This window comes from Cibotium barometz, chromosome 39 (genome assembly GCF_041138505.1).
Source record: "Cibotium barometz isolate CiBa-2024 chromosome 39, ASM4113850v1, whole genome shotgun sequence".
In the NCBI taxonomy this organism is placed as follows: Eukaryota; Viridiplantae; Streptophyta; class Polypodiopsida; order Cyatheales; family Cibotiaceae; genus Cibotium; species Cibotium barometz.
In genome coordinates this window covers 43,029,325-43,055,922 of record NC_141084.1, presented here as the reverse complement: position 1 = coordinate 43,055,922, position 26,598 = coordinate 43,029,325, and the positions used below count along the sequence as shown (strand labels likewise).

General features: G+C 40.8%; 1 protein-coding gene across 1 annotated transcript; it reads left to right on the top strand.

Annotated features, from left to right (window-relative positions):
• The first annotated feature begins 12,788 nt into the window (after window positions 1-12,788).
• Window positions 12,789-26,068, top strand: LOC147616122 (uncharacterized). The gene is made up of 2 exons (XM_086777933.1): window positions 12,789-13,531; window positions 25,732-26,068. Exons 1-2 carry the CDS (start codon window positions 12,789-12,791, stop codon window positions 26,066-26,068), a joined length of 1,080 nt encoding a protein of 359 aa, XP_086634059.1.
• Window positions 26,069-26,598: the final 530 nt, after the last annotated feature.

The following is a 26,598-nucleotide window of genomic DNA, read 5'->3' as shown; positions in this document are numbered from 1 at the left end:
TTGACTTAGAAATTCATCAGATGGACGTGCGCACAGCTTTCTTGAATGGAGATTTGAATGAAGAAATTTACATAGAGCAACCAAAAGGATTTGTTATTGCAGGTAAGGAAGATCTTGTCGCTCGTCTTCATAGGGCTTTATATGGTCTTAAACAAGCTTCACGGGCCTGGTACATCAAGTTTGATCTTTTTCTTATCTCCCATGGCTTTCTCTCTTGCTCTTCTGATCCCAACTTATTTACCAAACACCAAAATGGTAGTTTTGTAATCCTTGCCCTTTATGTGGATGATACAATCCTTGTTTCCAATGGTTTGGGAGTTCTACACCAAATTAAGCAGTTGTTATCTTCGGCATTTGATATGGTGGATCTTGGAGAGCTTCACTCGTGTCTTGGCATTCAGATTTAAAGGGATCACAGCAAAGGTATTTTATTACTTCGACAGTCAAAGTTTATTGAAGATACTATTAAGAAGTTTGGTTTGGAATCTGCACATTCAGCAACTACTTGTCTTACGAGTTTCATGAAAAACACTTCTGATGGTGGTGGCCAGCTTGTTACAAATCAACCATATGCTAATTTGGTTGGATGTCTTCAAGTTGTTGGTTTGAACACTCGTCCTGACATTTTGTTTATTGCTAACTATCTCGGGCAACATCTTGCATGTCCTTCTCTTAAGCATTGGTCTTCAGCAAAGCGTGTATTGAAATACTTGAAAGGCACTGCAGATTATGGTTTGGTTTATCAACGACAATTCACATCCGACTCCATTCCATCTCTTTCTTGGTTGTCTTATTTCTTGGACCAGCAAGAAACAACGTTGTGTTGCAGTTTCTACAACCGAATCTGAATATGTTGTGGCATCACTTGCAGCTCATGAACTCATTTGGCTTCGGCAAGTGTTGACAGATATTGGTCATTCTCCTCTTTCTAGTACACCCTTGCGGTGTGATAATCAGAGTGCTATTAGTCTTGCAAAAGACTATGTCCAACATAACAAGTCAAAACATATTGCTGTGCATTACCATTATGTTCGATACGAAGTACGCAAAGGCACTATCATGATTGAACATTGTCCAAGTGATCAAATGATTGCAGATATTCTTACCAAAGGTCTCAATGAGTCACGCTTCATTCTCTTGTGCTGGGAGCTTGGAGTTGCCTCGGGCTCACTCTTTCTAGATTAGGCTCTTTACTCTTATGGTAGCTTTGTACATATATCGTTGTAATCTTCTAGACACCATGCACTTTGCACATTTCACAATTGCACACTATGACCTCTTGGTCCTTTTGTATATTTGTACATAGATGCACAATGCACTTTCACATCATTACTTCTGGTTCATATTTTCACATTTATATAGGGGCTTGGGTTTTTCCCTTGTACTCCCCAAGGGTTTTTTCATCCATAGCTAGAGACCCTTGTTTGAGTGGGGGTGTTGGAGCTCTATATATGGCTCACTCTACCTAACTTGGTCTCACCTATATATATGTATCTTGTCTTCAATATGAATCAATCTTTGGGAGCGTACATGATGTGTCTCTTGTCTCGTCTCTTTCTCTCTACATTTCAACACCTGAGTGAGACTCTGTACCTGTATGCAACTCCTGCTGTGTTAGCCGCCTGCTAACGTGAGAGCTATGTAGCCCATAGTGGGCTGATCTGTGATGATGAAGAGTCACCAGAAAGAGGGAAATAGGAACCCATGTGGCTTCTTGCTACCAAGCCTTTGCTCTGCACTTCACCTCTTCAAGCCCACTTGCCCTTGGTCAGAAGCTTCACTTTCTGCCCTACAACACACACAGTGCACTGAAACAGGCTCGCAGCAGACAGAATGTAAATTGTTGTTTTTGAGGCAAAAATGAGCGAAATCGGCCATTTTGATATAGACTCAGGTACTATGTACCTGCTTTTGATCAGAGCGATGGATTCTGGCTAGATATAGTATCTGTTCTCGTAAAATTTTGACATAGGCTTATTTCCTGCCCTCCTGCTGTGCTGCCTGCAGATCTTGCCCTTGCTGCTGCTGCTGCTGCAGATCTTGACCTGTGACTTCTCTCTCCCACACACCTATTGCTCAAGGTGCCATAGCTGACAGGCTACCTCCTGCTCTGATACCAGTTGAAGAGCCAAGACTCTCGTGCGGTGCGTGTGCAGTGGAGGAGATGACACAACAGATGGTGGACTCACACACACTAACATGTGTGGATTAGGGTTGAGCCCTTATTACTTACGTTCACATGCATGGTTAGAGTTGGTGTTCGACCGCCCAGAATACTAGACGGGTACATTGGGCTCTACCACCCCAACAGTAGTTTTCCATGGTGACTTCTTTTTTTATGCTTCTGGTGGAGTTTGCTTTGTGGAGGGGTTACCCGCTAAAATTCTATCTTCCTTGTGACTGGTTATGCCATGAGCCCTATGAGTCTCGAGTGTGTTCTTTAATCTTGAACATGTGAATGTCCCAACATAAATAAGAGGGGGCACCACGGGCGGGGGTAACCGTTGGGGGGTCACCCCCCCTTCCCTCAAATAACTGCACCTCTTTGAGGCCCAGTTCGCTTTCAGACGAGAGGATTTTTATTCAATTTTAGAAAAAAATCCATTAGTTCATAAGTAAAGAGGGTTTTTTTATTAGGGGGCTTTAATACCTCTTGAATGCAAGTGATACCTAGGGTTTTCTAATGATGCACCCCCTTTCAAGAAATTACAAAGACAAGTCAATATGCCCATTTCAACAAGCAAGTCAACGGCTTACCAAAGTGTAACTATTGTGGTAAACTTGGTCACGTTACCCACCAATGCTAGAAGAAAGCTTATGATGATTGTGAAAAGAGCAGTCAAAGTGCATATTCTGTAAAACTTCACCAACAGAATGAGGGAATGTGAGGATAACAAAGATAATGAAAAGGACAAATCTAACTCTCCAAACAACACTGAATATAAACCTTTGATTTTGTTTTAAACCTAACCTTTCAAATTATATTTTTAGTTGGATTGTGAATTATTAAGCAAACACTAAGTGGGTTAAAGAAAGACCTTAGAAGTTGCATAGTCCATGATTGGCCATCGTGAAGATGCAAGGACTATTGAAGTGCTAAGGATCCAAGAAATGATATGGTCCTTCATACAAGCAGGCTCACAAACAATTGAATGTCATTGGTCTACTCTAACCTAGTCTCTCTCTTCTAGAGAAGGGGGAATGTGAAAATATATATTTAAATAAAAATATTATTTTGTTAAAAAGGGTTGCAACCCTGAAGTAGTGCAACTCCGAGCCTCCTTGGGCTATATAACTCCACACACACTATCTAGGGAATTAATCAACACCATACTATTCACCATCTCTATAGTGTAATGCCCTCTCTCTCTCTCTCTCTCTCTCTCTCTCTCTCTCTCTCTCCCCCCCCCCACCCTCTCTCTCTCTCTCCCTCTCTCCCTCTCTCTCTCACTGACAATACTAAGCATGCTGCAGTTCTACCCTTGAACTTAATCGGAGCATGTGAAAATAATTTGTCCCATGCTCTCTCTCTCTCTCTCTCTCTCTCTCTCTCTCTCTCTCTCTCTCTCTCTCTCTCTCTCTCATGTATAATCTAGTTCTAACACATGGAAGGGTCATCCGACTCTATGAAGATCCTATGAAAAGACCATTTGAGCTTGCAGATGGGGACTAGTGCAAGAAATCATTTGCTGCTATGCTATGTGAGAGTGTAGAAAAAGCCAAAATGGGTGAACCAATGTTTTGCGACTCATCGACTCTCAATTGGTGAATTACATTATCACTTCCGACGCTCTCTCTCTCTCCCACCCTCTCTCTCTCTCTCTCTCTCTCTCTCTCTCTCTCCCACCCTCTCTCTCTCTCCCACCCTCTCTCTCTCTCTCTCTCTCTCTCTCTCTCTCCCACCCTCTCTCTCTCTCCCACCCTCTCTCTCTCTCTCTCTCTCTCTCTCTCTCTCTCTCTCTCTCTCTCTCTCTCTCTGATGTATAATCTAGTTCTAACACATGGAAGGGTCATCCGACTCTATGAAGATCCTATGAAAAGACCATTTGAGCTTGCAGATGGGAACTAATGCAAGAAATCGTTTGCTGCTATGCTAGAAAATCATGAAATCGTCACATTAAAGAACCACTTTTCAGGCCTAGTCAAAGTTGGATTAGGTGCTTAAGCAAAATTCATTAAAAAGATAATATGGTAGCTTAAAGGGCCCCTATAGACCTCAACCTTCCCCTAATGCACTATCTAATTTTTTGTCCCAATCCTTTTTGTTTGCCTCCATAATCTTTTAGCATCATTACTAATATTTTATTAGTTGATTCTATTTTCCCATTTCACTGAGGATGGTATACTGATGATTTCTTGTGGATTATCAAGTGCTTGTTGGTTAGTTCCTCCATTACTTCATTCAAGAAACGAGTACCAAAAGATCCCAAAAAACAAATGGCATGAGCAACACAAAGTAAGGATGAAAATGGAAACATTTTTGACACACAAACAAGAGGATCAAAAAATGAGGAACAGGCCCAAAGCTCAAGTAGGACAAATGTCACCATTGACATATAGGTAAGGACCTTGTGGATGTATTGGACATGGGAGAAAGAAAGAAAAGAAGAAGGATCAATAGAGATCAGGGATCAGGTGAAACCAACACCCAAGAAGAGAGCAAGACTAAGGAATACGGAGAACAAGAAGGGAATCAATAGTAGCCCATAGAAACCACAAAGAAGGGAAACCTTGAGCAAACAAACAACCTAAAAGAGGCTCAACAATAGGAGGAGAGGTCGTCCTAGTAGTAAAGGAAGGATGCAGACCCAACCAATATAAGACAAGAGGGGCTTGAAGAGCAAGAACAAGGGGCATGAGCACAGGAATGTGAGGACATGGGTCCTAGGGCAAGGCCCTATCCATGTAGTTAAGGGGTTCTATATATAGCTAGGAGCCAGGGGGCCAGGGGCCTATATATACACTTTGCTCCACAAGGATTTACAGCCTTCTCTCATGCTCATTATGATCAATTCTTCTCTCACTTGGTCATTGCTTGTGAATCAAAATATTTTGTTCCCTCATAGGTTTCTCTTTCTTGCAATGGTTTTTGTGGACATGAATGGTGTGGCTTCTTTTGATTTGGAGGACATTGCACCTATTATGCCTTTCACTTATGAAGACATTTTGGAGGACCCTCATGTGGAGCTACTTGATCTACCTGTCTTCTCACTCTTCTCCCTACAGCCTCCGGCTGATCCAGATTTTATGGACGTCTCTAGGTCATCTTGTGCTATGTGATTCCTTCTCCTTGGGGTGTTGTTTCCTCCCATTCAAATCGATCCTCCCAAAGACGAGACCCTTTCAACCAATTATTTGAAGAATCCATCACATGGAACAATAAATGAACAAGATGGACTATGTTTGACATGTCATGCGCAATGGTGGGTGTAAGATTACCCTCTAGAGCCTCTGAAGAAAAAGCCTTAAGCTAGTTATTCTAATTAGCCTCATATCCCAAGATTTTATGCCAAATGTGCAATAGATCACTTAGGAAGGGATTGCCTGATTAGAAAAGTAGATGATAGAGGGAAGGGAAAAGTGTCTGTTAACTATGGTCATGTCATTCCTTCACCAAATACTTTAGAGAATAAGAGTGAGAGTAGTCAAAGAAAGAGACAAAACCCTGATAGAATCCAAGGAAGATCTAGTGCTTCAAGAATGCTCCCCTCAAACAAAGAAAAGACATAAAAGGCAAAAGTGTTCCATGAAAAAGAATCTTGTAAAATCAAAAGAACAAGGGACTAACACTTCTGAGTCATAATCATGGGAATCCATAGTTCTAAAAGCACTAGATGGAGTGTGTAGAGAATTTTTTGTTACATTAGGGGAGTTTCGGGGTCAAATGGTACCTTAAAGAGCCTATCAAAAAAATATAAGGCCAACCAATGAGAGTGCTTGGATTCTAGATCCATTTAACATGGATCTTTTTTGTCAGAGTGGGCCCCACAACTTTTAGCTCAAAATAAAGGAATATATATTTTAGCATAAAATCACTTAAATGTCACTTTCTTACTTCAAAAACAATGTCAGAAAAGAGTGTCGTGGAAGCAATGTCAAGAAAAGAGGACGGAAAACTACTCCAAAGACTAGAAGAAACATTTTGAATTTTTTTCTTGTCATTTTGTGCCTCTCTTGTGTGTTACTCATTTTTGCCAGTTTTGCTTCATCTCTCGATCTTCTCTTTCAGAATTAACAACGTCCTATGTTTCTTCCTGGTAGCCTCCTTTAGAACTTGGTAAACTTCTTGTGATTTCTTTTTGACATTGTTTTGCTAGTGATGTTTGTTTATTATGGAGTCTTATTGACCATGATGTCTGTATGCATCTATAGAAGAAACCCTCCACTCAACTACGCCCCACACAAGCAGGTCACACTCTCTCTCCGACATGCGCACATACACATGCGCAGAAACACATCCATAAGGAAAATTTGGTCCAAGGTATTGTTCACAACGTGTTTCTTTTAAGTTTAAATAAGTTATTTAGATATGTCCTTATGCAGCATGTTTATAACCAAAATGAAAGTATAAGATCTAAGATAAACAGAAAGTTTCATATAGTCTTTGTTTATTATATGTGCAACATCTTATATGTATTTTATTAAGGTTGTAGTCATTTTTTATTAAAGCACAGGTTGTTTCTATGAGCAAGTATTTAATTGGGAGTCAAAAATTGTGCATGCACTTTTGTTGGATACTTTATGACAAGTTAATGTACACTCAATGTTGTAATTATCAGTAAAAGGAAATATTGGAATCAAAATTCAATAGAAAGCCTTGTGACCAGGACAAATACTAAATATAATGGTGTTTAATGTCAATGATAGTATAAAAAACTAACATATATCTAAGTGATACCAATTAACAAATAAATTGATGAATAAAAATTTAACGTTCCATCCAAATGTCATAAAAAGATGATGCATCAAGAGGAATGCCCTAGACCGGGATTACCTCACATTGAAAGCTTACACAAAGTATCACTACAAGGGATTAGGGTTGTATCGAGGCTTAGACACTTATAATAAAATTTTCCAAAAAATATCGCAGCTCCAGTGAAGCCCCTGATACAACCCCTAGTATGATAACGTCGATAAAACCCCCGGTAAAATATCGGGGGAAATACCGGCCCTATGTAAACAAATTTTTTTGGGACAGAGTGGGCCTAAGTGTCAAGTGCTATGTGCATAGTGCTATGCCCAAGCATCAAGCGCATAGCACTATGCGCATGGTGCTTGATGCTTCGACATAGCACATAGCACATTGTGCTTGACATATGTGTACATTTAGCATTTGACATATGTGTACGCTTAGCACTTGACATATGTATGTGATGTATGCATGTGTGTGTGCGATGTATACATATATGCATATGTCATATATGTATGCATGCATAGTATATATACTTGCATATGCCATAAGTGTATATGTGTGTGCATGTGATGTATGCGTACATGCATATGCCTATCTTCAATGGAATTATTTTGAGTTTTGAATTTTCTTAGAAATGGAATAATTTGAGAGGTCTTCAATGCATGTCTCTTCTTATCTTTTGCTTTTGAATTATAACTTCCAAGTCTAAAGTAGCTATTAATAGGGGTGAGGGTCTATCATTTCAAGTTTCCATTTTCTTAGGCAAAAGCTATCATCACTTTAGAAGGGGGTTTAATAATGTGGGAAAGTGGCTTTTGGCCTACCACAAGGCCTTTATAAAAAGAATTTTTTACTCAAGCTTCTTGTTTTTTATTTTTCACACACACACTGTATGTGTGTGTGTGTGTATATATATATATTTCCATTTTAGTTAATATTAAATGTAGGCCATCGAAAATTTTTAACTAATTTAATAAATAGATTTCACTAGAAAAAGAAAACTTTAATTGCGTCCACTTTTTGAAAAGGTAGAGAAAAAAAACGGCTTTAGGTGCCGCGTTAAAACAATAAGTTATAAGGTGGTGCTCACACGAGGCTTAGTTATCCGTTATTTGGGTGGATAACTAAGCCTCTTGGATGCTCACACGTCAAGGCTTAGTTGGCATAGTTCAACAATGCCCAATCTCTCCAAACTATGCCAATGTTGGCATAGTTGGGAGAGGTTACATGTTAATCCATTAATGGATGAATTGAAGCCTTGCAAAATATAGCCATTAAATGCCTCAACTACTTTTTGATTCGCCCAGCCTTGTCAACCTCCACGTAATTGAGCAGCGAGCTACTTTATCAACCTCCATCTAACGGTCAGTGTCTAGCTTTGTACTGCTAGTTGGCAGTCTAAAAGGCACGGTTATGCACACGTGAGCAGAGCACCTGGGCTGCTAACTGGGCTTAATTAAAGGCCTGGAAAGAGGTGTACTGGAAGGGTGGCGTCACTGGCATGTGGAGCCATCCTGGAGGAGTCAGGACCACTTTCGCCGGCACGAAACCCCAGCGGCCAGCCCCTGGGCCCTCGCGAGTCACCATGTAGCATTCAAATTTCTCCACTTTCGCCTACACGAAACTCTAGTGGCCTCGTGAGTCGCCATGTAGCACTGAAAATTTCAAACTTTACAGCTTGTGTGTACCATGGCTCGACAAAAACCTTTTTGCAAACCCTTAAATTTACAGGCAACCCTTGAATCTAGCCCTTATTTTATGTAAACTTCTAGTAAAATATCGGTTTTTATAACTAAAACAGGCAAAATGTAGGGTTTTTATAACTAAAACAAGCAAAATGTAGCCCTTAAATGTAAGGGTGCACTAGAAATCCATCCGTTTTTTACGAATTTCAGCCGGTAATTTTACATGTAACCCCGATTTTTTTCGGGCACTGGTGTGTACCACTGAAAATCTGGCCCATCACTATTTTTGTAGTTTTCTAACTTTTTCGTCTAAAAGGAAATTCACATTGCCAAACCGTACCGTAGGGGCATTCGATTCACACGTCCAAACCGTACCATAGGGGCATTCAATTCACACTGCTGCAGCACTACTGCTCCACAGTGCACAGTGGAAAGGTGCGTTGCTTCAAACTTTAAAGTGAAATGATTTATTATTCACCTTGAAGATGGCCTTTACAGTTGGAGCAAGGCTATCCTTTCAAGCGAAAGCCTTTCCTTTATTGTTGGAGCAAGCCTATGATCTATCCTTCAAAGTGAATGATTCACCTTAAACAAAAAATGGGCCAAATGGGTAAAATGGCCATCAAATTACTTGTAAGGAATCAAGACATTAATGATGCACATGTGATCTTTTTCCAGCTTATTTATGTGGGGACATTCACATGTTCAAGATCAAATTAGGGGGAAAGTACCCACTATGTAAACATCTTTATTATGGCCTGTGTTGATTTGATTTTTTACGAGACGAGGGATGCCCGCTAAAATTTAGGAAATTTCGGCATCTTAGTGAAAAAAATCTCTTTTTAGTGTATTTTTTGACGCCCACACTCAAATTTCATCCTTCAAATATGGACAAAACCCCTCGTGACGGTAAAAAAGAAACCTTGTGAATCTTTAAGGTTCAATAGGGCCAATTCACATAATAACACTACAAGAAATGTCCCATTTCTTGCGGCCATCGATGGTGAGAAATATAGGTTTAAAGTTTCGATGAGCATTAAAAATTCTAATCGAAGCTCGAAACAGTCTCCTGTATACTCACGACCCAGTCATGAAAGGTGATGAAAGCTTGAAATTTTCTCGTGAGCTGGTGAAAACCATTCCTTATTGGTAAAAACTACCTCGATGCAAGGAAAACCAACTGATAGTAATAACACACGCTAGATTGAAAGGTCTTTCTACGTGTGCCCTTATGCTCTAGCCACCAACCGTAAAAAATGTGTCCGTTTTTGCAACACATGAATTGGCCATAACACGAGTAGATTGTAACTTGGCTAGTTTTACTGTTTACCGGTAATGTGTGCAGAGTTTTAACATTAAAACTGTATTAATGTAAATGGTTTTTCTAGTTTTGTAGTTGTCTTTCTAAAGACTTCAAATTTCATGGATTTTTATTTTATTTTATTTTTTTACATGACTTAATTAGAGTCTTTTTCATTAATCATAAAGAAAGAGGTAGGATTACAATGGTTACACCACTCCCCTAGGAGGGGGTGGGAGCAAAAGCAGCATACACACTTTAAAGGGCTCATTTAATACCAAAACAAAGATTTACATGCTGAGAAAAGATTTACAAAAAAACACACTCTGTCAGTAAACTAGAGCAATGCTCCCATAAGTCTTAAAGTAGATCAGAAGACAGGTTGATCCACCCATAGTTATCCAAGATTTTAGCAATAATCCATACAGTCTTCTTGCCAAATCCAAGCCTCTCCCATTCCCAGTGATAATAAGGAATAATCACATGAATTCTGCCAAACTCATCCACAAGTGCAGGTTCCCAGGACTCTCTGCAATGTTTCCAATATGGATGGAGTGCTTGTCTAGCCACTCTGCACAGCCACACATGCTTCCTTAGTCAAAAGACTAGGTGAGTCCAGCAAAATAGATCATACTTTCAATTCAAACCAACCAACAAGAGACTGTTTATTCTGGCATAGATTATTCATTGAGCTTGTGCATTGAGTTACAATCTCATCAAAATCAGGGAGTTGCATTTTGTTTTGGAATACTCTTATATTTGTAGCTCTCCTTACAGTATGGAAGTACCTAAATCTTGTCACTTGTAAGAGGAGATCAAACACTGGGTCCTGCACCTTATAACCTTCAAGAATCAATCCAGATTTTATGGTTTTACCCTTAATTAGATTCCCAACCCATTTACATAATCTACCCTAGAGCCCAATATGACTAGGGCAGGACCAAAACAAGTGATACAGTGTCTCTTCATGGATTCTGTAGCTTGAACATCTTACCCCACCTATGCCTCTTTTCCAAAAAAAATCTGCAGTAGGAGTGGACCGCACCAATACTTTCTAACAAAAGTTTTTTATGTGATCAATCATATCTCCATGCCATAAGGATTTTAGAATCTTTTCCCACTTAGCAACAACCCAGTTTTTCTTCCAAGCCTTGTTAATGGGATGAGCCCAATCCTTGGTGTGACAAAGTTATATATATCTCATGAGTCTTGGGCTTTTCAAATATGATGTTAGGGGGCATTTCCAAGTGTTCCACTAATGTAATGAGAGGCACAGAGGGAGAAGATGTCCATTTAGTACATTCATGAGGGACAATATCATGTCTTGCCCTAGTAAGTTTGTGTTGTGATAATTAATATTGATTGGATTTATTATGTGGATTTGATTTATTTATACTCACCGCATGGTCGTGGCCTATCACATGCGTAAGCGTGTGGTATTGGTCGCATCATGCTAGGCGGGTAGATAGGATTTAATGATTGGTTGTGTTTTTGGTGAGCAGAGCATCAGTGGAAGTAGCGTGGAAATGATGGGATTTTGGTTATTTAATTACTTCCGTGCCATTGGATTTTGTCATGCGTCAAGGATGGGCAGATCAATTATAGTTGCGGGTTTTGACCAGTTTTGTATAGACTATGGTCATGCCGTTCAATTATTTTAAAGACATATTTCAATTGTTCTAGCCATTTAAATTATTATGCCAAGACTATGGTGGATGATAATATTAAAGACTAGTTGATTTAGTTACACAAAGTGTGGTTGAGTTGATTTAGTTACACAAAGTGTGGTTGAGATGAGTTAGTTACATAAAGAATGGTTGTGAGATTAGTTCTAGCCCAAAGTGGAATGTACATCTCTATTTTTGAGCACAAAAGATTGAAATCTATAAATACATGCATGAGGGAGGTGCTCACTCATGCATGGGGGGAGATTGCACCCAATCTTGTGTGCTTTCTCTTCTCTTTTGCTCTATTTTTTAAAAGATTCCATCATCTTTTTTAATTAAGCGTATAAGCTATGGAGAGGGTTTACAATAGTGGTATCAGAGTCAGGAGTCAGGTTTTGATTGGTGGAGTGGTCAACATCAAAGAAGGTCTCCATCAAGGTCTCCATCTCTCATGGCCATGGATTCTTCCTCAAGCATGGGCATGAAGTTTGGGTAAAGAGAAGGCTTGAATCTATTGTCCGCTGGGTAAAAGAAGATCCTTTTGGGTCTACACACTCAATACCACCTTTTTGTCCCCAAAATCGCTCACTTTTTGGCCCAAAACTGCCCAAAAAGCTTCAAAATTGAGTGGGAACAACCTCTTACTTGCAAAACCACCTTTCACACACAAAGTGGTTTTACGGAAAACTCCATCATCTTCAACAAAGGTGGGCTCTATCAGTAGCAAGCTCCCAAACCGCTCTTCAAACTTTCCAAAGCTCATCATCAAGCAAGGCACAAGCTCTCCTTCTTCCTCACGTTTTTCATACACACTATTCTTTGTTTTTTCATGCTTAAAGTGGTTTACAACTTTACTACTTCAATAATATAAACAAGGGTTCTCACCAAAAGCCCACAAAAGCTGCAAATTTCTTCCAATTGTGAGTTCCTTTGAGCGATTGGTTACTACGAAGATCCGGCACACTTTTCAAGCTCGGATTTGCTTCAAAAATTTTCTATTCGGGTGCTGTCATAGTCCAGATTCACGCGGGAAATCACTTATCAAGCTCCGGGTAAAGAAGGTTTCTTTTCGAGTACTCAAGATAGGCTAAAGAAGAGTTGATCTTACCAAATTTAAGCGTTCCGGATCCAAATCCAGCCTCAAATTCTGAAAGTTTTGAAGTGTAAGTGGTTAAAGTTCAGTTTTGATTCTGTTCGGATTATTTACCGCTTAAAGTGCAACTATGGACGGAATTGGTAATCCAAGTACTTCCGGCAACGAAACCCCTTTGCCCGAGGTTACTTTTCAACAACAAATTGATCTCCTTCAACAAAATTTGCACGACGCTACTCTTGTAGTTCAAGAACGAGATCAACGATTTCTCGCTACTCAAGCCGAAGAGGAACGCATTGCACGAATCTTGCGAGGTGCCTTTGACGCACAAGAAGCTCGTAAAGAGCAAAAGATAAGTCGTAGATCCTTTCAATTTTCAAAATTTGATGGCAAGAAAGATGGAAAAGTTGTTTTATCATGGTTAAGCCAGTTTGACGACTACTTTGCTGACGAACCTTTCTCCAAATGCGAGAAGATCAAGTGCGCCACCAACTACATGATCGACAAAGCTTCTTTATGGTGGAACATGCTTCGCAATAGCACAACTCGTCCTACTACATGGAATGAATTTTTAGAGAAGGTTAAAGATTCTTTTCTACCGCCCCAATTCTATTTGCAAGCTCGACGTGCTTGGGCTAGCCTCACACTCGAAGGTGACAAAGTAGCCAATTATACTGAGAGATTCTGGCAACGTTTACTTCTTCTTCGTATGCTTGAAGAGGTCCCTGAAGATTCACTTCAACGCAAATATGAAGACGGACTACAAGCAGGTATTCAAGCAAAAATTAACACTTTACAACCTGCTCTACTGATGCAATCTCTATTGCCCATATGCTTCGTCAACAAAATGTTCAGGGACGACAATCTTCACTGGTAAGTAATAACCACAATTTCAAGCGGCCTTTTCCTACTCCATGCACTAATAATTTCACTACTCCACGTGCAATCACTGCTCCACAAAATAATGTATTTAATGGGGTTCATCCAAAGCCTAATGATGTAAATTTTAAGCCCCAAATTAGCCACACTAGTGCACAAAATAAAAAGCCTCGTATTTTATGTTATCGATGCGGCAAGCCTGGCCATGTCAAGGCTAATTGTCGTGTCAAGCTTCCTCCAAAGAAGTCATCAACCGTGGAGCTCCATAACATCGCAGCAGATGGTGATTTTGCTCCCTTTACAACAAGAGGCCGGTAATGATGCGCCACACGTTCTAGGTAAGTCTCATTCAATTCATGCTTTATTACATATGACAGGAACCATATGTGAAATTGAAGTGTGTGTGTTACATGACGATGGTAGTTCACATGATTTTCTTTTGGAAAAGCTAGTTAGAAAATTACAATTAGAAACTAGTCCTTCCACTTATAAAGTGAAATCTGCTTTTCAAGGAACTAGGTATAATGTCACACAAGAAATTAAGGGTCTTGAAATTTCCATTGGCAATTATAAAGAGAAAAGAGATTTTCTAATTGCACCACTTCAATCGTATGATGTGATTCTTGGTATGCCATTCCGACACCAGCACAATCCACGTATTGATTATAATTTACACACTATGACATTTGAATTTAATGGCCAATCTGTTTGTTTGTCTAGTAGTAGTAAGATGGAAATGTTTCCTTTGATTTCTCACACACAGGCAAAAAGAGCACTTCGTAAGCAAGAAAAGGCTTATTTGATTTATGTTAATGAAGTTGAAGCTAAAGACTCCCCTTTGTCTGTTTCACACAAGAAATTTTTGGCCACTTATCAAGATTGTTTTGCTAATGATTATCCACCTCATCTTCCTCCTTCTCGTGGTGACTTAGACCATAAAATAGAACTATAGTGCCAAATCACTGAATTGTTAGATAAAGGTTTAATTCGTCCTAGTTCTTCACCCTTTGGAGCACCTGTTTTGCTAGTCGAGAAAAAGAATAAGACCTATAGAATGTGCATTGACTATAGGGCTCTTAATAAAGTGACTGTGAAGAATAGATATCCCATACCCCGTGTCGATGACCTGTTGGATAAACTAAAAGGTGCTAGTGTCTTTAGTAAAATTGATTTGAAATCTGGATACCACAAGATTCGCATGGAAATAGGGGATATCTTTAAGACTGCTTTTCGTACACAATCTGGCCATTATGAATTTATTGTTATGCCATTTGGACTTACAAATGCACCTGCTGCTTTTGCTAGAATGATGAATAAAATTTTCTTGGATTCTAAGCAGTTTGTGATTGTATTTTTTGATGATATTTTGATTTTTAGTAAATCAGAACATGAACATAAGGCACATCTTAAAATTGTTTTTGATTTACTGCGTGAGCATGATTTGTATGCTAATCCTGAAAAGAGTTCATTTTTCCAATCCAAAATTGACTATTTAGGACATATTGTATCAGCTGATGGCATTAGCGTAGATCCCAAGAAAGTTCAAACCATACATGGTTGGCCTACTCCCTCCCAAGAATGTGCATGAAGTTAGATCATTCTTAGGTTTATCTGGATTTTATCGTAAATTTGTTAAGAATTTTTCTCGTATAGCTCTTCCTCTTACTCTTTTGACTCGTAAGAAGATTACCTTTCATTGGGGAGCTAGCCAACAATGAGCTTTTAACCTACTAAAATATTTATTGACTCATGCTCCTATGCTACAATTGCCTGATTTTAATCAACCTTTCTTTTTAGTTGTGACCGACGCTAGTGCTTCAGGAATAGGTGTTGTTCTTATGCAAAATGATCATCCTATTGCGTATGAAAGTCATAAGCTTAAACCAAATGAGCAAAACTATAGTACTTATGATAAAGAACTTTTAGCTGTAGTTCATGCTCTAGACATTTGGAAACATTGCCTTATGGGATCTGAAGTTTTAGTTAAAACTGACCAACAAGCCATCAAGCATTTATTGACCCAATCATTAATCTCTGATCATCATATTAAATGGGCATCTTTTATTCAAAACTTTCATCCTATGATTCAATATCAATCTGGTCGTGCTAATGTTGTTCCCAATGCTTTAAGTCATAAACTAGATTCTACTGCTTCTTTGAACAATTTGACTGTTGTTAAACCTTATGTTTTTGATGAAATTCGGCATGCGTATTTGAATACTTTGTCTGCTGTTCAAATTCAAACTTTTGATGCTATTTTTTCAACATATGCCACTCATATAGATTTTTCACGTGCATGGAATGCATTTCAAAACTCTAATATCACTTCTCTGGAACATTACACTTATGCCAATGGTTTCTTGTATTTTCAAAAGAAATTATGTGTCACTGCACCATTTCGGCACATTGCAATGAATGAAATGCATGCTCCTGCATACATGGGTCATAGAGGCATTCAAACTACTATTGCTGCATGTAAAGAATATTTTTTTTGGCCTGACATGAAACATGATATTGCACAATTTGTTTCTAGCTGCATTGTGTATCAACAAGTGAAACAACATCATGGTAAATCTTTTGGTTTATTAATGCCTTTGCCCATACCCAATGGTCCTTGGGAACAATTATCTATGGACTTTATTATAGGTCTACCCTTGACTTCTTCTCAGAATGATATGATCTGGACCATAGTCGATAGGTTTAGTAAACAAGCCTACTTTATTCCTTGCAAAAAGACTGTCTACTCCTCAAGCTGCTAAGTTATTTATCAAGTCTATTTTCCCTTACCATGGTTTCCCCAAAGTTATGCTTTCTCACACCATGATGGAAGATTTTGTAATCATTTTTGGGTTGCTCTCTTCAAAAATCTAGGATCTAAAATGGACTTTACCTCTGCTTTTCATCCTGAAAGTAAACCGAGGCTACAAATAGTACTATTATGGATCTTCTTCTATCTTATACCATTGATCGACAGACTAACTGGGATCAGCATTTGCCTATTCTACAGTTTGCCTATAATAATACTCCTCATTCAGACTACAGGTAAAGCGCCTTTCGAGATAGTTTATGGTAAAAAACTTCGCGTCCCTATGTCTACTCTTGCTACAAATGTCCCAGCTGTAGACTCTTTACCTTCAGACCATGTTAAAATTTTAGAAGAGGTGATTGATAAGATTAAGCAATCCCAAAAGTGTTATACTGCACAGGCTAATAAGAAAAGATGACCTATGCAATTCAAAGAAAATGATTTAGTATGGTTACGAATTGAAAAGAGGAGACTCAAGAACATTACAAAACATCCTAAGATTAAGTTAGCTCCATGATATTATGGACCTTTCAAGATTTCACATAAGATTAAGCATTCCTTCAACTTGGAAAGTACATAATTCCTTTCATATAAGTTTATTAAAACCATTCAAAGGCACTCTTCCAATAACCCGTGTTATTGCTGATCTTCCTTTACTTGAGGATGATTCAGAAATTTTAGTTCCAGAGGCCATTCTTGATCATGACAAAACTACACTTCGTACTGGTCTTGAGTATCTTAGATACTTAGTTAAATATCAAAATCATTCCGTTGAAGAATCTCAATGGATTCAAAAGTCAACCCTTACTCCGAAATACGACCATTTGATTTCTGCATACCACTCACGATCACATTAAATCATTGGGTAGTCATAGACCGCCGCCGGAGGCAGTGTCTACACTGATCCACTATTTCTTTGAAAGCATTTTATTTTCAGGTTCTATTATTTGCCTTCATTTTGTTTAGTCGACTTAGTGCAGACCGCCGCAAGAGGCAGCACTAGCATGTCGCTGATCCCCTGTGCTCTTTTGTTTCCTTTAGTCAACTAGGGTCAGTTGCTTTTCAACCCCGAGGCATGTTGTGATAATGAATATTGATTGGATTTATTATTTGATTTATTTATACTCACCGCATGGTCGTGGCCTATCACATGCGTAAGCGTGTGGTATTGGTCGCATCATGCTAGGCGGGTAGATAGGATTTAATGACTGGTTGTGTTTTTGGTGAGCAGAGCATCAGTGGGAGTAGCGTTGAAATGATGGGATTTTGATTATTTAATTACTTCCGTGCCGTTGGATTTTGTCATGCATCAAGGATGGGCAGATCAATTTATATTTGCGGGTTTTGACCAATTTTGTATAGACTATGGTCATGCCGTTCAATTATTTTAAAGACATATTTCAATTGTTCTAGCCATTTAAATTATTATGCCAAGACTATGGTGGATGATAATATTAAAGACTAGTTGATTTAGTTACACAAAGTGTGGTTGAGATGAGTTAGTTGCATAAAGAATGGTTGAGATTAGTTCTAGCCCAAAGTGGAATGTACATCTCTATTTTTGAGCACAAAAGATTGAAATCTATAAATACATGCATGAGGGAGGTGCTCACTCATGCATGGGGTGAGATTGCACCCAATCTTGTGTCGTGCGCATGCTTTCTCTTCTCTTTTAAAAAGATTCCATCATCTTGTTTAATTAAGCGTATAAGCTATGGAGAGGGTTTACAATAGTTTGAACTCTCTAATAATGTAAATATGCTCCTTCCAGTTGTTAGTTGCAGAGTTCCATAGCTGTCTACAAGATGTTATTCCCTTATTATTTAGCCTTCTTGCTTTCTTGATTTGAATGGGGGTTTGTACATTGAATTCAATTATTGGGGTCCACAGTGGAGCCCAATGAGGGAAAGAGTTAATGAAGTATCTCTTATTTTCATTCCAGCTAAGGGTAGAGGCAGCCCACCTCCATTTCTCAATTAGTTCCCCAGCCACCCCCCGAGCTTGATCTTAAGCCAAGGGGGAGACAGTACCAAATTTTTCCAGGAATAGTTTTGCCATCTTCCTCCCATAGAATATACTTTGGATTTGGTCATCATCTCTCTCAGCATCACTGCCCACGTTTGGTCAGAGGAGGTAAGGGTAACCAGCAGCTTAGGACCCATGGCTCTAGCATGTACCTTGGGGTCTAGGATGCCAATCCCCCCTTGATTCTTAGGCATGGCCACTTGAGACCACTTACACCAATGTAAGGGTTAGGAGGTCTTGGTATTATTTTTCCATAAAAACTTTTTGATAGGTTTAAGGCATTCCAGCTGGCTTGGGACATCTTGATGTATGGGTAATTGAACATAAAGTAGGGGAACATATAAGCATTAATAATCTTGGGTCTTGTATGAAAAGGTAGGAGGATAAATTCCCATCTCCTCATCTTCTTTTTGATGTTGTCATGGGCCTAGCTGAAGGCTTGCATGTGTGATATTCCAACACCCAGAGGGGCACCTAGATGCCTAAACTTGTCCTCTATGGACCACCTCCCCATTCTAGAAGTCAAATTTCAAAGACTCATCCTCAGTTAGAGAGATCAATTTTGATTTTTCTATGCTGCACATAGAGCCTAAGGCATCAGCAAAAAGTTGGACCACCCCCAGGGCCTCCCTCACTATTTCTTCTTCAGCCTTTAGGAACATCAATGAGTCATCAACAAACAGTTTTCCCAACATCTGCTCCCCAGAAGGAAGAAGGAGTCCCTGAATTTTTCTTAGTCCTACACTATGCTCCAAGGCCACCATCAATGGGTGAGAGCAAATAGCGAAAATGAGAGGTGACAGTGGACAGCCTTGCATAATGGATCTTTGGACAGAGAAAGAGTCCACTATTCTAGTGTTGAACAGGAGCTCAGACTTACCATTGACACCTAGTCTGGAAATGGCAGAAGACATATTGATCCCAAATCCCATTGCTTTCATTGTTTTCTCTACAAATAACTAGGAGACTCTATCATAGGCTTTGTCCAAATATAATTGTAGAGCTATACATTTCTTCTTGGAGAAGGTTGCATACTCAAAGCCAACTAAGGCAGCCAGGATGTTGTCAGAAATGGACCTCCCTTTAATGAACCCATGCTCGTGAGGGGTAATACATTTGTTGAGCAAGGCCCCCAGTGCCCCCAGTCTCTCAGAAACCACCTTAGTAATAATCTTATAGAGTACAGTCATCATGGTGATGGATCTCCACTGCTTGAAGAGTGTGCAGCTAACCTACTTAGGGATCAATTTGACGATACCCCCTTTGATGGATCCCTCTAGTTGCCCTGTGGGTGGTGAAGGCTTCTTTTGCAATAGCTTGTACTGGGGGGACCACAATATACCAAAATTCTTTAAAGAACTCCAGAGTCAACCCATCCCATCCTGGGGATTTCTCCATGCCCATTTTTCCAAGAGCATTCCAGCATTCTTCAAAAGAAATGGGTCTGTCAATGTGTGTTGCAATTTCCTGGTCAATCCCTTTTGGGACAAGATTCAGTAGAGAATCTTCGGCCAGAAGTGTTTTATTGGAATAATCCTCTTCTTGGCCAATAATGTTCCCTAGAAAACTTAGCATGGCCTCATCCATTTTATTGGGCTCCTTTAGAATAGAGCCTTGGGGATCAGTAGGAGAGTGAATAAGCTGTAGATTTTTTTTATTTGAAGGGCCCTAAAAAAAAGGTGAGGAGTGCCTCCTCCACTTGAATATGGATTTCTCTAGCTGCCAATCTGGCTTTTTGGGCTTCCTGGAGCTCTTCCTTAAGTTTGAGCCATTCCAATTGTTGGCCTTGGGTGAGGGATCCTTTCAGTTTTTCCTTAGTTAGCATCTCCAGCTTGGATGACAAAATCATAGTAGAGGATGCTCTCCTCTATTTGATTCTTGGCCCTATCTTCCTGATCAAAGCTTGGATTTTTTTGGAGAATCTACTCCATGCAAGGTTGAGCCCTTTTTCCACCTCCTCATTTAGAATTTTGCATGCATAAAGCACCCCTTTCCTAAAGTCTGGGTCCTTGAATAGGCAGGAGTCAACCACCAGCTTCTTTCTTTTTCCCTCAGAAAGCCTAAAGGCTGTGTCCTGCTCACAAAAGGAAGAGGACCACGGGTAAGTGATCAGAGAGGGCTTGGGTTTTATCCACTGAGCATTCAAGAGTATGAGGGATCCAGTCAGCTCCATGAAAGAAGTAGCATCTATCCAACGTTGATGAGCAGTCCTTATACTGCAAGCTAATATAAGTATGACTAGGGTCCTTCCTCCAATCCAACAAGGCCCAGTTGGCAGCCAGTTCCTTCAATTTCCCTACTTCCTTTCCTGTAAGGATATTTGCAGGGCCGGATTTTTCCCTTCTTTTCTTTACCATGTTCATGTCCCCCATGAGAATCATTTCCCCATTGAGGTTAGCCTCTTCCAGGCTCTTCCACAACCAATTCTTGATTTAGCATCATTAGGAGCATATATAATTATTATGGTGATAGCCTTCCCTTCATGGAAAAATTTAAAATTAGCTACTTTGAAAACCGAGAAAAAAGTACTAATTATCACCTATGTTACCATGAGCAAAAAGATACAATAAAATAGGATGAAAACATCTTTTGAGAAAAACACGCTTGATGGTTTTGTGCAAAATCTTTAAGTTAAAATAGTCGAAAATTGATAACCCTTTAAGTGCATGTTATTTCATGCCTAAAATTCATAGCACTTTTATGATGGTCTTTCATGCCCAAAAGTCATAGCTCTTTTTTTTAGCCAAAAGACAAACCTTTTTGTATACACTATAAGGGAATGGGCCAGTATCGAGGGTACCATTTTCACAAAAAATACTCGTGGCTGGTATTATCCCAGTATAAACCCCGGAAAGTTGTAAATTCAAAATTTTTTGAGACTACCGGGGGTTTTAGCAGGGGCCTGTGTAAATTTGGAAAAGCAATTTTGCTCTTCCTGCGGGCTCACTTCCAGGCTTTAAATTTGGCACCCGTACGGGAGCCTTTCACAATTTCAAGTGCCAAATGGCACCTCCGTTTTTTGGTAAAAGTGCCAACGTGGCACTTTGAAAAAACAAGGGAAGTGCCCAATGGCACCTAGCCTTAGGGGTCTAAGTGACCAGGGGTATATATCCTATATAATATATATAATATAGTAAATATATATAATATAGTACACAATGCATAATAAATATGGAAAGTCTTCAATAACTTGAAAGTTTTGAAAGTCTTCAATAATTTATGATGCCTTTAAAAATTCTCTTGCTATAATGTATTTTGTGTGATGAGAAGACGTCTATTGAATTGTGAAAGCTTAATGCACTTACAAAACTAATATGTTTTCATTACTCAAAGTAAAGTGGTTTGTTGTTAAAAGGGGCACTCAAAATTTTAGCCAAAGGTGACATTTTGGCACCCATGGTTGATGGCAAAAGTGCCACTAGATTTTCTATGGCACCTAGACTTAGGTGCCAAATTTAAAGCTTGCTCACTTCACCCGTCCTCCTTTTCCCAGATCTGTAGGTACACACCCATACACACACACACCCACCACTTGCTACACACACACATTTTCATGTCTCTCCCCCTTCTAATGTGCTTGCTTGTCGCTGTTTTGCAGGTGTGTGTGTGCGAATGGTCCCATCGCGAACACTCCATCGATGCAATTGGATCCTCCTCCACTCAATTCAACAAGGTAAGTGCCCGATCTCATGCCCTTTGCTTTCACTCACACACACACACACACACACACATACACCACACACCCCCCCACACACACATACACACAAATGCATACACACCCAATCCATGCTTGCACACAAACATACACACACACACATACACACAAACATACACACACACAATGCACACATACAAACACACACTCACACACACAAACATACAAACACACAAACACACACACAAACATACAAACACACGCTCACACACACACACGCACACACACATACACACACACAAAAGCACATACACACACACATACACAGACACACATACACTCGCATACACACATAAACACATACGCACACACATACACACGCATACACATACACACACACACACATGCACACACTCAATGCATGCTTGCACACAAACATACACACACACACACACACACACATACACACATACATACACAAACATACACACATACACACACACACACATGCATACACACCCAATGCATGCTTGCACACAAACATACACGTACACACACACACATACACACATACATACACACACACACAATGCACACACACACACACACGCACACACACATGCACACACAAAAACACATACACACATACACACGCACACATAGACACATACACACACACATACACACATGCATACATACATATACACATGCATACACACACATATACACATGCACACACACACATACATATGCATACACACATACACACAAACATACACATGCATGTATACATACACACATGCATACATACACCCATATGCATATATATGCACACATACACATGCATACACACATACACATGCATACACACATACATACACACTTACACATGCATGCGCACATAAGCCCCCACACACTCATATGCTCATGCTCATGTCGCATCATGCACACCGCATATGGTCACACTGCATGCATGCACACTGTGTATGCATGCGCCATGCACAGATACAATCATGCATAGGCTCACGCAAACACGTCGCTCACGCTATCAGATATGCTACAGTTGAAGTCGTATACATCGTCGCTCAAGCCACATAAGCCGTTGCATGTTACTGATGTCGAATACGCCACTCATGCTGCATATGCTCATGCACGTCGCATACACCGCCCCACATGCTACATGTCACTCACGCATATCCATACGCCGTCGCATATGCCACCACACACCGCTCACACATATGCCACTACACAGCGCCCCATATGCCGCTCACGTTGCGTGCCACCTCACGCGGCTCATGCCACATGCCACATACACCCACACATGCCGCATGCCGCTCATGCATACACATTCACTATTGCACGCTGTTGCATATGCTACACATTTCATACGCCACTGTATACGCCGCTCACACATATGCATATCCTACCAGGTACGCCGCTCATGTGTACGCATAGTCACCACATACATCGTCACATGCCACTCACGCATATGCATATGCCACCGCATGCCACATACATTGCTTACGCCACACACACACACACATGCCACATGGATGCCATTCAATCGCATAAGCCATCCTTCAAGCTCTATAAGTCCTCGCACACTGCTAACACCGAATACGCCACTCATGCCGCATGCCACATGCTCATACACATCGCATATGCCGCATGCCATATGCCACCGCATGCTGCATACGCCACTCATGTCGCACACCACTCACGCATATTATGCTACACGCCGCATACGTCACCCCATATGCTGCTCACGCCGCATGCTGTATACACCATTGCATGTGGCCCATGCCACATGTGATGCATGCTACATATGCCGCTGCATGCTGCATGCCGTTCAAGCCACATAAGCCACCGCTCAAGCCTCATAAGCCATCGCACACTGTTGATGATGAATACACCACTTATGCTGCATGCCGCATATGCTGATGCAGATCGCATATGCTGCATGCGACTCATGCATACACATATGACACCGCACACTGCATACACCGCTCACGCCGCACATTGCTCACGCATCTGCCATTGCATGCCACATACGCTGCCCCATATGCCACATACACCGCACGCAGCTCATGCCACATGTCGCATAAGCTAGGCATGCTGCATACGCCACGGCACGCCGCATAAGGTAGATGCATGCCACACGCTGCTCACACATACACATATGTGGCCACATGCCGCTCATTCATATGCATATGCTACCACATATGCCGCTCATGCCGCACATTGATCATGCCTCATGCTGCTCCTCCCATGTATGCATATGTCACCGCATATGCCACCGCACACCGCTCACACTGCTCATGTGTATGCATACGTCGCCACTTACGCCATTGAATGACACTCATGCATATGCATGCGGTGTATGTGGTGGCATCCGCATGCCGTGGCGGATGCCACCACATACACCGTCGCACGCCATAAATGTCTCCCCATATGTTGCTCACGTCGCATGCCGCGTACGCCACTGCACGTGGCTCATGCCGCATAAACCGTGCATGCCACATATGCTCACGCATGCCACATGCCACTCACACATACACATATGCCACCACATGCCATTCACGCCACACGCCGCTCACACATATGCATACACTGCCACATATGCTGCTCACGCCGCATGCCACTCATGTGTACACATTTGTCGCCGCATACGCCTTTGCACACTACTCACACATACACATGTGCCATCACATGTCACATACGCCACCGTATACACCACTCACACCGCATGCACACACGCATGGCACATGCACGCCATACTACATATGCATGCCACATGCATGCCGCACTACATACACATGCCACATCACATACACACGTCATATACACCACCACATATGCACGCACATATGCCACATACACATGCACGTATGCCACATACACACGCACATATGCCACATACACATGCACGTATGCATGCACACCGCATATGCCCACCACCACAGATGCATGCATGCTTGCACGTTGCATATGTGCACACACACACACACACATGCTACATGATTCTCACATCTTTAATGGTGCATATGTGTGTGCATCTTATTTCCAAGCTTGAGGGGCACTCTTCTATTGATGACGACGACGCTCTTTCTCCAAACATTTGGCAAGTACGTGACCATTTCGTTATGCTTTTACATTATGCCAGCTTTCCCCTTGGATGGGCTTGGATTTTTGTGAAGTCATTTTATTGTTGTGCCCCTTGAATGGGCTTGTAGGGTTTTTATAAAATCATTTTTTTGCTTTATGTACATTGTGATTATGCATTGATCATATTGCATATTGCATTGGATGCATATGTCGCACACATATACGGCATCTGCATATGGCATACACATGCACACATACATCGCACACATATGTTGCATACTAATAAGTTCAATTTTAAGGACTGCACATATATGTGTGTGGTGTACCTATGATATGCAAATCCAAGGACAAAGTGCCCTTGTAATGGATGGTGATGTACCCTCCATTAGTTCTCAGTATTAAATAAGAAGGATGCTACTATTCGCATGTGCATAGACTATTGTGGTCTTAATGCGATCACCATTAAGACTGAAGCGGAGCATCTAGAACACTTACGATTAGTGTTTAAAAAGCGATGAGCTCATGCACTGCATGCTAAGTAAAGCAAGTGCGCTTTCTTTAATATAGAGATCCTTTGCTTTGATCACGTGATCTCTTATTTAGGTGTCAAGATGGACATCGACAAGGTCGATGCAATCTTGAGATGGCCTCATCCTACGACGGTACGATGGTAGGTGAGCTTGAAATCTTCTTGGCCATGGAAGGCTTCTGTAGGAAGTTCCTACATGACTATGCCAAGAAAATTGTTCCTATGAGGGATCAATTGAAATCTCGAAGTAAAACATTCCAATGGGAAGAAATGCAGGAACAACGTTTTAAGAAGCTAAAGGTAGCTTTGACAATTACTCCTATATTAACAATTGTTGATCCCCTCAAACTGTATGTGGTTGAGATGGACACTAGTGATAAAGCTATTGATGCCAAGAGGGAAAACCAATAGCATTTGAAAGCAAGAAACTGGAACCATGCCATTATCTATGCTTTAAAGAAAAGGCAGCATTATGTGCCAAGTTTGAGGTGGTCTTTACCTTAAGAGCATAATATAGACTTGCAGTGGTATGGACACAACAAGCTTTAAACTCTGGAGGTCAGAACTTGCGAGGGCGCAGAGGTGGCTGGAGCCCCTGGACTCTGGAAGAACAAGTCCACACTCCACATGCCAGCATCCACCCACTCCTGCATCGACTACCAGTACACCTCTTTATTGCTATTGCCAGGCCTATAATGGTGCGCTCGAGCCTACACTAGCCTCAGCCTACGCTCCTGCTCCTGGTGGGGCTCCTGGCGCGTTGACGATGTTGGCCGGCAGAAGCGCTGATGGTTGGTTGTTGGACGTGATGCTGTGATGGTGCACTATGCATCACTGCACGCCAGCTCTAGCCTCTCACACAATTCACATATCTTCTAACTTTATTCTACTTTTCACTTTTTCTTTTTTGGGTTTTAATGCGGCTCCCACAGGCTGTTTTT

Excerpts from the sequence above, each read along its gene's own strand:
- LOC147616122 (XM_086777933.1), top strand. The coding sequence starts at position 12,789 with ATGGACGGAATTGGTAATCCAAGTACTTCCGGCAACGAAACCCCTTTG. Across the intron at positions 13,532-25,731 it reads AGGGACGACAATCTTCACTG|GTGTCAAGATGGACATCGAC; the intron begins GTAAGTAATAAC and ends TCTCTTATTTAG.